This window comes from Pleurodeles waltl, chromosome 8, assembly GCF_031143425.1.
Source record: "Pleurodeles waltl isolate 20211129_DDA chromosome 8, aPleWal1.hap1.20221129, whole genome shotgun sequence".
Lineage (NCBI taxonomy): Eukaryota > Metazoa > Chordata > Amphibia > Caudata > Salamandridae > Pleurodeles > Pleurodeles waltl.
Window position 1 is genome coordinate 9,744,941 of NC_090447.1, and position 11,437 is coordinate 9,756,377.

General features: G+C 51.8%; 1 protein-coding gene across 3 annotated transcripts in view; it reads right to left on the bottom strand.

Annotated features, from left to right (window-relative positions):
- The window catches only part of LOC138249668 (uncharacterized), a 36,389-nt gene extending 33,927 nt beyond the window's left edge, over positions 1–2,462 (bottom strand). For 2 of the 3 annotated variants that reach the window (XM_069203628.1, XM_069203627.1), the window contains exon 1: positions 2,357–2,462. Coding sequence is in view for 1 of the 3 variants with exons in the window: in XM_069203629.1 (XP_069059730.1) it covers positions 2,357–2,435 (79 nt within the window). In the remaining 2 variants the exon portion in view is untranslated. The remainder of the gene's footprint in view (positions 1–2,356) is intronic. The other variant, XM_069203629.1, reaches the window with a different exon arrangement.
- Between the last annotated feature and the right edge of the window lie 8,975 nt (positions 2,463–11,437).

Below are 11,437 nucleotides of genomic sequence, written 5' to 3' on the forward strand. Positions count from 1 at the left end.
GAAAAACCGCCAGGACCCATGCCCTCCTGGACAACCAGCTCACCGGAAAAGGTACTGTGATCGTACGAAATGGGGGAAGTGGGGTCTGTTGGGTGCATGTGTGTGGTGTATGTGTGCTAATGGGGGTGTATGGGTGCATGTTTGTGAGTGAGTGAGTGGGGATGTCTGTGTGCAAGTGTGCAGATGAAGGGCGGTGCGTTTGTGTGAGTACGGGTGTGTGAATGGATGTGTACGGTTGGGGGTTGTTTGTGGGTGCGTGTATGCAGTGCAGGGGGTGTCTGTGTGTACATGTCTGCATGTGTGAGTGCATGAGTGCGAGTATGCGGAGGGGGATTTAGTATGAGTGCGAGTACGCGGAGGGAGAGGGGGGTTGTGAATGCGTGTGTGTATGCGATTAATTGTGAATGTTTGTGTGCGTGAATGTGGGTGTTCATGTGTGCTTTGCATGGGTGTGCCTGAGTGCGTGCAAGTGCGTGAATGCGTGTTTCAGTGTGTGTGTTTGAGTGTGTGTCTCTGAGTGAATAGGGGTGTATATAGTGAGTGCGTGGGTGAGTGGAGTGTGTGTTTGTAAGAGTGTGATGCACCAAGCATTGCACGAGAAGGTGATAGGGGAAACCTTGTTTGATGCACCAAGGAAGGCTCAAGAAGTTGATAGGGTGAAACTTTGTTTGATGCATCAAGCATGCTGCAAGAAGGTGATGGGGTAAAACCTCGTTTGATGCACCAAGCATGGCTTGAGAAGGTGATGGGGTGAAACCTCGTTTGATGCACCAAGCATGGCTTGAGAAGGTGATAGGGTAAAACCTCGTTTGATGCACCAAGCATGACATGAGAAGGTGCACCAATGTCCTACTGGTCCAACACACGGCATCAAAGGAGCCTGGTCTGATACATACTGTTGGGAAAAGGGCTAGATGGCCTGAAAAAGCACGCAGAACTGATATACACTCATCCCAATCAGTGAAGAAGGGAGCCAGGACTCAAATTACTTTACACCGGCTCTCCAGGTACTCCAGTACCTCTAGAGAGTACCCAGTCCCTTGACAAGAGGTCTCAATCACCACTCATGCCGTTGGTCCAATCATATCTCCTCAGCATCCCTTGACATATCCCTAAATTATAAGATATGCCTAAAAAAAAAAATCACAGAAAAATGCAAACCTTTTTGGAATGTTACAAATCTAACTGGTGGGTGTGTGAGTGGGTTTCTGTAACTGACACGTCCACTGGGGCACAAACATCAGCAACTTAGAAGTTTGTTTTGATTTTGTCGCAATCATGCAAGCACTGATTCACACTCGTCTGATTCTGTGGAAAAGCATCTAATGCCAACTAATAAACGATGTGGCGTTCGGAAGTGTATCTCACCTGCGCAGTCACTCACTTCACTGCTAGGCTCCCAGGTGCCTACATGCTAATGCTGGAAAGAGGGACATCGAGGCTGGTACAATGTGTGAGTGACAACACAACAGAGCAATGGCAGAAGTGGGCTGATCCAAATGCTCTTTCTATTTAAGTAATATTTTGCATTATAGTTTTAGGTCTGGCCTGGGGACAGCTTCATGTTTCCCAAAAATATCATGATAAATATACAAATACGCATACATATGTACAAGGGCGTTTTGTCAGCTCACTTCACTCCCTCCCCCTCTGAACCGCACCCTCACTGGCAGACTTCAGAACGAGACTCAAGACCTGGCTCTTCGACACCCAGATACCCCTGAGGGTGACAGCGACGCACTCTACAAATGACTGATTGAATGATTGAACCCTTGCTCTGTTCAACTGCAGTCACATGTTGCTTGTACCCACCACTGCGTACAGGGGGGGGCAAGGCGTCAGCACACTTCATTCATTGGCAGACTAGTGTAAGCAAGGCCACTGGAATTATGCAACAAAGCGGCTGTAGCGATTTTCCCATAAATATAGATTTGCTAAATTTGCCGCATAATCAATCATCTGCCGCTTGATCTATGATTATAACAAAAAAAGGTTTGCTTCTAGCTGCAACAGTTCAAACGTTACTAAGAATGCAGCGGTACATGTTATAGCGCAGTGGAAGGCCCTTTGGTCACCTTTCTTTTCATGTTTCTTATTGCTATAGTTGGTTGGTAAACTGATACTAATGTGGTGCAATCAATGCCCACATAGTGTCAGCAAGTAAAAAAAAAATAATAATAATGAAGTATTACATGCATTAAGCTCCTTAATTTACCTTTACATGCCACATTACACGGCATAATTTACCTTTCATGCCATATAATTGACTGAAAACGCCACATAATTTTGCTGTCCCCTGCCACATAATTCCAGTGGCCCTGGATGTAAGTTGAAAGGAAGTGCTAGCTTCTCTCACCTTGTGGTGCTGAGGACACCTCCAGTGTCCAGAGGGCGAGCACCGCGAGGAGGAGGAGGAGGCAGCCTGCAGCCTTCATGGTGGTGCTGGAGAGGGCAGTCAATGCTCTGAGGCTAAGCCCTAGCCAGGTTTTATACTCTCCCTGGGTGGGACTGACATCCTGCAGGGCAGTGCGTCCGGCCTGGTCGGTCACACCTGTAAATCACTCAAGGCATCATCGATTTGTGATAGAGTGAAAACTCCCTGCATGATTACAGGTTCTATTCTAGGCCCAGTTTCTTCTAATTAAGTCATATTTTTAATCACCGATAATCTGTTAATTATTTAGTGCGTGAAACTCTCATGGGAAATCAGCCTAACACAGCGATCTCTCAAAACTAAAGATGCTGAACACAGCACCCACCTGGAACAGGTGGCACACAGTGGACAACAGAGGGTGGCCAAGCTTCCGGGGACTTGGTCATAGCAAATTGCTGACATTCGGGGCCATATTTATACTTTTTGACGCAAACCAGCACCAGCGCTGGTTTGCATCAAAAAAGTACCGCGGGCTAACGCCATTCCAACGCGCCAGGCGGGTGCCTTGTTAATGGATTGATGGTAGCCGGCGCTGCGGGCTGGTTAGAGTGAAAAACAATTACTCTAACCGGGCAGCCCAGGCATAGGGAAGAATGAGGGTTGTGTGTCAAAAAATGGTGCAATTCAGGTTAGAGTAAAAAATCATAGCTCTAACTAGACTTGCGCCATTTTTTGACGCACAACCCACATTGAAAGGACTCCTGTCTTAGCAAAGACAGGAGTCATGCCCCCCTGCCCAATGGCCATGCCCAGGGGAGTTCTGTCCCCTGGGCATGGCCATTGGGCACAGTGGCATGTAGGGGGCCCAAGTTAGGCCCCCCTATGCCACATAAAAAAAAATAAAAAAAATACTTTACACTACTTACCTGTTACTTACCTGCGATGGGTCCCCCCATCCATAGGTGTCCTCCAGGTGTGGGCGAGGGTGGCAAGGGGTGTCCATGGGGGCAGGGAAGGGCACCTCTGGACTGCTTCCATGGTCAGAGACCATGGAAATGAACCCACAGGTCCCTTAACAGCTGCCCTCACCCAGGCGTTAAAAAAGCGGCACAAATCAGGCTGGGTGCCATTTTTTAAGGCCCGCCCCTCCTGTGCATCAAAATGACGCAGGAGTATAAATAGGGCGCAAAGGACTTTGGCCCTCATTACAACATTGGCGGTAAAAGCCGCTTACCGCCGTGCAGAAGACTGCCAACACACCGCCGCGGCCCCGGAATCCCGCCACAGCTATTTTGACCAACATCTTGGAATACGCCAAAATTCCCCACAAGTCCGCCACTCCAAAGGTCAGCGATAAACTGGCAATAACAAAACCTCCACCGTCACGTAAACAGAAATACACCCACACTATCACGACACACGAATCCATGCGGCGGTCTTTCAACCGCGCTATTCCATAGGCGGTACATACCGCTGCACTAAAAATACACATACTTGTACAAAACATCCCCACATTGGACGAATCAAAATACACATACCTGAGACACATACACACACCAGTCCCACACACCCAATACAATATAAAACACACTCCCACATCACCCACAAACCCCCACGACAAAAAATTACGAAAGAAGGCCAGAGAGAGACACCACCAGCAAGTACAACAGCATCCACAGGCACATAATACCATCACCCACACAACTTCCACGCACCTCACACAACACACCACTACATATCACCACACTTATCACCACACACTCCACCCCACAAATCACCTACAACACCCCGTGGAACGGCAAAGACACCCCAGGTTCTTGGAGGAAGAGCTCAGGGTCATGGTGGAGGAAATCGTCCGGGTAGAGCCACAGCTATTCGGAGCACAGGTGCAGCACACCTCAATTGCAAGGAAGATGGAGCTATGGCGAAGAATAGTCGACAGGGTCAACGCAGTGGGACAGCACCCAAGAAATCGGGAGGACATCAGGCAGAGGTGGAATGACCTATGGGGGAAGGTGCGTTCCGTGGTCTCAAGACACCACCTGGTGGTTCAGCTGACTTGCGGCGGACCCCCACCTCCTCACCCACAACTAACAAAATGGGAGGAGCAGGTCTTGGCGATTCCGCACCCTGAGGGCCTTGCAGGAGTAAATGGAGGAATGGACTCTGGTAAGGCAAGTCTTAACTATTACATCCCCCACCCTACCTGCATGCTATCACATACCCCCATCTTCACCCTCACCCCCAGCACCCCAAATCCTCACATATGTCCCAACATCACAAACCACCCATCCCAACACCAAACCCTGCATGCAACAACAAAGCATGGGCACACATCACCAAAGCATGCCCACTGCACATACCGAGACACCCCCCTAAACCATCATCACACAAGCTCCCACACAGGAATGCTAGCACTGGGGTACACCGTCACCCGCCCATTGCACACCATGACACACACAGATGCAATAATCATGCCTTTCCACCCCTGCAGGACCCCTACCCAACGTCAACAGACAGGAGGGTCCACACATGTCCACTCCACCCACAGAAGGGGCCCACAGTGATGATAGCACCTCTGTCCAACTGGATCCAGATGACCAGCTAGGACCATCGGGGACCTCTGGACAGTCGGTTCCCCTCACACAGGCACAGGCCACCACAGACCTTCCCCCCTCTGGAAACTCCAACACAGCACCCACCCAGCCGGCCCATACCTCCGTCACCAGGACACGTCAATCAGCTGTGTGTCCACCACTACAGGGAACCCAGGATAACCCACCACCCCAACAACAACAGGGACCTGGGGGCAGTGGGCACACGGTCCAGGGGACGAAGGCCCAGGAACACAGGGGAACTGGGAGGGCTGCTGTGCGACAGGGGGCGGACAGGCCAAGGGAACCCACTCTCCACGAGGCCCTCTCCTCCATCATGGGAGCATACCACCACTCCCAGGAGACGATGGCAACGGTACTGGCCAAGTTTCAGGAGACCCAGCGCCTGCAGGAGGAACAGTATTTGGGCTTCAGGGAGGAACTCAGAACCATCAGCTCCACCCTGGGCACCATCGTAGGGGTGCTGAAGGAAGTACTCAACACCAGGAGGGACACTGTGGCACTACAAGGGGCCCCTGACACTAGCATGGACAATGAACTGCCCACCACCTCAGCCGGCGCTAGTGGACAGGATGCCCCACCACAGGACCACCACACCAGCACCCCACCCCCAGCAGAGGGAGAACCACCCTGCAAACGGCCCCTGAGATCCAGGACAAAGACACAAAACAATGCCAAGACCCCCGCCAAGATATGAGACGACCCTGATTGTCATCCCACTGTCCCACTCTGTCACCCTGTCCATACTTAAACTGCCCCAGCTCCACTCCCTATGCCCATATGGGCAATGCACCTGTGAGACTAATAGACTGGACTCTGCCATGGACATTCCTCCGCCATCACCCCTCACCATTTAACTTCCCCCTCCAATTTGTGGCATTTAAATAAACACACATAAATCACAAAATGATCTGGGGTCTGTCTGTGATTTCGAAATAGTATATTTGCAATTACAGTGACAAAATGTTTTTGAAATAGTGATGTCAACATACCTATGTCACACAGCTCTAGTCCATGAGGAATTTAAGCAGATGTCACACAGTGGGACCCACATCTGTGAAACCAGAAGGGAAAGTGACAACTCAGGGACCATGCACTGGGTGAAAACGACAGACAGGATAGAGGTAGTAGTGTAAAAGTACATGTAGTAGGCAGGATTGTATTCTTACCTGTGTTTCAATGGAAATATTGCTGGATCACTGAGACCGTGTTCTGCATGTCTTCTTCCTCTGCTTCATCCTCATCACTGTCCCTAGGCTCCACAGCTGCCACAACACCGCCATCTGGACCATCCTCCTGCTGAAAAGGCACCAGTCGTCGCAAAGCCAAGTGTTGAAGCATACAGCAGGCCAAGATGAGCTGGCACACCTTCTTTGGTGAGTAGAATAGGAATCCACCTGTCATGTGGAGGCACCTGTACCTGGCCTTCAGGAGGCCGTAGGTCCGCTCAATCACCCTCCTAGTTCGCCTCATTGTAGTGTTCCTCTGCCCTGGTCCTGGGATTCCTCACTTGGGTCAGTAGCCATGACAGGTTGGGGTAACCAGAGTCACCTGCAAATGGCGAGGGACGACTGTTAGACACACACTGACCTGGAGGGAGATACCCAGACAACCATTCCCACTGACTTGCTTCCAGGTGCTCACCTAATAGCCACACGGTGCCTCTGGAGTTTACCCATCACATAAGGGATGCTGCTATTCCGCAGGATGTAGGCGTCATGCACTGAGCCAGGGAACATGGCATTCACATGGGAGATGTACTGGTCTGCCAAACATACCATCTGTACATTCATAGAATGATAACTCTTCCGGTTTCTGTAATCCTGTTGACTCCTGCGGGGGGAACCAAAGCCACATGGGTCCCATCAATGGCACCTATGATGTTAGGGATATGTCCCAGGGCATAGAAATCACCTTTCACTGTAGGCAAATCCTCCACCTGAGGGAAAACGAAGTATCTTCGCATGTGTTTCAGAAGGGCAGACAACACTCTGGACAATACGTTGGAAAACATAGGCTGGGACATCCCTGATGCTATGGCCACAGTTGTTTGAAAAGACCCACTTGCAAGGAAATGGAGCACTGACAGCACTTGCACTTGAGGGGGGATTCCTGTGGGATGGCGGATTGCTGACATCAGGTCTGGCTCCAACTGGGTACACAGTTCCTGGATTGTGGCACGGTCAAGCCTGTAGGTTATTATCAAATGTCGCTCCTCCATTGTCGACAGGTCCACCAACGTTCGGTACACCGGAGGATGCCGCCATCTCCTCACATGTCCCAGCGGACGGTGCCTATGAAGGACAACAGCGAGCACAGAGTCAAACAACTCAGAGGTACGTACCCACAGTTTACACAGAACACCAATAATACACAAAATGTGGCCTCTATGTGTGTTGAGACTAGGCCTAGGTATGTGTGACGCAGTTGAAAATGATGCCATGTGGGCCCCTGAAATGGCGGCTGGTTGACCTCTAAAGTGGGACAATGGGATTTGAAGTAACTGCGCTGGCGTTGTACACCGTCGCGGTAGGCGGTGGGAGACCGCGGCGCAATGCTGCATTGGTTAACATTGGACCCTTTGGGTCCCAGGAGCCAATGACGATGTACGCCGGCGGTGATGGTACGCACCGCCGCGGACGTGACCGCCGCAGATGTGACCGCCATTTTCTATCACTTCAATCACTCGATACCTGATCTTCGACAGGAGAGGACCTACACTGCAACTGCTGCCGTGACCTTCGTCAGGAAGAGACAATGGCTCGTGCGTCTGGGATAAGGGCCCCTGCCTTCACATCGGAGGAGTTGGGGAAGCTCGTTGATGGGGTCCTCCCCCAGTACACGCTACTCTACGGTCCTCCAGACAAACAGGTAGGTACACAGGGAGCATGTTGTATGGGCTATGCCTGTGTGGAGAGGGCTGGATGTAAGAAGGAAGGGGGGAGAGTGCTGCATGCATGAGAGACGGTGAATGCATGTGCCACATGGCAAGGGTAGGGATAGGGGCCACTCACATTGAAGGTGCAGTTGGTAATGACTTCTCTTCTTCCCCTGTACAATTCATGTAGGTCAGCGCCCACCAGAAGAAAGATATTTGGCGTGCCATCGCCAAGGACGTCCGGACCCTGGGGGTCTACCACAGACGGAGCACCCACTGCCGGAAAAGATGGGAGGACATTCGCCGCTGGAGCAAGAGGACGGCGGAGGCTCAGCTGGGGATGGCCTCCCAACGTGGGAGGGGTGCCCGTCGAACCATTACCCCCTGATGTTCACGATCCTGGCGGTGGCCTACCCGGAGTTGGATTGACGCTTGAGGGCATCACAGCAGACACAAGGGGGTGAGTACACTCTCATTCTGCTGACGTTGCACACAGTGGAGGTGTCTGGGTGGGGGAGGAGGGCTGTGGGATTCCCTAGGCCAGGGCGAGTTCTGTAAGCAAGGCCCCTCCGTAAGGCATTGCCCAATGGCCCCCCACCCCACCTCTGTGGAGTGCCAAGTACAGCTATTCATGCCCCTGTGTCATCTATGTGTGCAGATGTCGGCCATTGCCTTGTAGGCCATTTCCCAGGAATTGAACTGTGGAGCCCAAGAGCGCGGCGTAGTGCAAGGGGCCTCTGTGTCTGTGTTGTCTGCCAACGGTAGCGGTATTGCATGCACTCAACATGTCTTTCTTCTGTCTCCCCCCCCTTTTTGTGGTCTTCCTGTTCTTGTGTGCATTAGCATCATCAGGCGGAGGTGCAGTGGCACCGTAGCACGAGGGAGCTGCATCCCACATGGCCCTGGAGGGCGATACTATGGAGACTGAATTCACCAGTGGGACGTAGGGTGAGGGGAGCTCTGTGAGAAGGTAGCCTCTTTCTAGCCTTGTTACCCCCACTTTTGGCCTGTTTGTGAGTGTATGTCAGGGTGTTTGTCACTGTTTTCACTGTCTCACTGGGATCCTGATAGCCAGGCCTCAGTGCTCATAGTGAAAACACTATGTTTTCAGTATGGTTGTTATGTGTCACTGGGATCCTGCTGGTCAGGACCCCAGTGCTCATAGGTTTGTGGCCTATATGTATGTGTCACTGGGACCCTGTCACACAGGGCCCCAGTGCTCATAGGTGTGCATGTATATGTTCCCTGTGTGGTGCCTAACTGTCTCACTGAGGCTCTGCTAACCAGAACCTCAGTGGTTATGCTCTCTCATTACTTTTAAATTGTCACTAACAGGCTAGTGACCAATTTTACCAATTCACATTGGCTTACTGGAACACCCTTAAAAATTCCCTAGTATATGGTACTAAGGTACCCAGGGTATTGGGGTTCCAGGAGATCCCTATGGGCTGCAGCATTTCTTGTGCCACCCATAGGGAGCTCTGACAATTCTTACACAGGCCTGCCACTGCAGCCTGAGTGAAATAACGTCCACGTTATTTCACAGCCATTTTACACTGCACTTAAGTAACTTATAAGTCACCTATATGTCTAACCTTTACCTGGTAAAGGTTGGGTGCAAAGTTACTTAGTGTGAGGGCACCCTGGCACTAGCCAAGGTGCCCCCACATTGTTCAGAGCCAATTCCCTGAACTTTGTGAGTGCGGGGACACCATTACACGCGTGCACTACATATAGGTCACTACCTATATGTAGCTTCACAATGGTAACTCCGAATATGGCCATGTAACATGTCTATGATCATGGAATTGCCCCCTCTATGCCATCCTGGCATTGTTGGTACAATTCCATGATCCCAGTGGTCTGTAGCACAGACCCTGGTACTGCCAAACTGCCCTTCCTGGGGTTTCACTGCAGCTGCTGCTGCTGCCAACCCCTCAGACAGGCAGCTGCCCTCCTGGGGTCCAGCCAGGCCTGGCCCAGGATGGCAGAACAAAGAACTTCCTCTGAGAGAGGGTGTGACACCCTCTCCCTTTGGAAAATGGTGTGAAGGCAGGGGAGGAGTAGCCTCCCCCAGCCTCTGGAAATGCTTTGTTGGGCACAGAGGTGCCCAATTCTGCATAAGCCAGTCTACACCGGTTCAGGGACCCCTTAGCCCCTGCTCTGGCGCGAAACTGGACAAAGGAAAGGGGAGTGACCACTCCCCTGACCTGCACCTCCCCTGGGAGGTGTCCAGAGCTCCTCCAGTGTGCTCCAGACCTCTGCCATCTTGGAAACAGAGGTGCTGCTGGCACACTGGACTGCTCTGAGTGGCCAGTGCCACCAGGTGACGTCAGAGACTCCTGCTGATAGGCTCCTTCAGGTGTTAGTAGCCTATCCTCTCTCCTAGGTAGCCAAACCCTCTTTTCTGGCTATTTAGGGTCTCTGTCTCTGGGGAAACTTTAGATAACGAATGCATGAGCTCAGCCGAGTTCCTCTGCATCTCTCTCTTCACCTTCTGATAAGGAATCGATCCGCTGACCGCGCTGGAAGCCTGCAAACCTGCAACATAGTAGCAAAGACGACTACTGCAACTCTGTAACGCTGATCATGCCGCCTTCTCGACTGTTTTCCTGCTTGTGCATGCTGTGGGGGTAGCCTGCCTCCTCTCTGCACCAGAAGCTCCGAAGAAATCTCCCGTGGGTCGACGGAATCTTCCCCCTGCAACCGCAGGCACCAAAAAGCTGCATCACCGGTCTCTTGGGTCTCCTCTCAGCACGACGAGCGAGGTCCCTCGAATCCAGCAACTCTGTCCAAGTGACTCCCACAGTCCAGTGACTCTTCAGCCCAAGTTTGGTGGAGGTAAGTCCTTGCCTCACCTCGCGGGGCTGCATTGCTGGGAACCGCGACTTTGCAGCTACTCCGGCCCCTGTGCACTTCCGGTGGAAATCCTTTGTGCACAGCCAAGCCTGGGTCCACGGCACTCTAACCTGCATTGCACGACTTTCTAAGTTGGTCTCCGGCGACGTGGGACTCCTTTGTGCAACTTCGGCGAGCACCGTTTCATGCATCCTCGTAGTGCCTGTTTCTGGCACTTCTCCGGGTGCTACCTGCTTTAGTGAGGGCTCTTTGTCTTGCTCGACGTCCCCTCTCTCTTCAAGTCCAATTTGCGACCTCCTGGTCCCTCCTGGGCCCCAGCAGCGTCCAAAAACGCCAAACGCACGATGTGCAACTAGCAAGGCTTGTTGGCGTCCTTCCAGCGGGAAAACACTTTTGCACGACTCTCCAAAGCAAGAGGGATCTGTCCACCAAAGGGGAAGTCTCTAGCCCTTTTCGTTCCTGCAGAAACCTCAGCTTCTTCTGTCCAGTCGAAGCTTCTTTGCACCCGCAGCTGGCATTTCCTGGGCATCTGCCCATCTCCGACTTGCTTGTGACTTTTGGACTTGGTCCCCTTGTTCCACAGGTACCCTAGATTGGAAATCCACAGTTGTTGCATTGCTGGTTTGTGTCTTTCCTGCATTATTCCTCTAACACGACTACTTTGTCCTTAGGGGAACTTTAGTGCACTTTGCACTCACTTTTCAGGGTCTT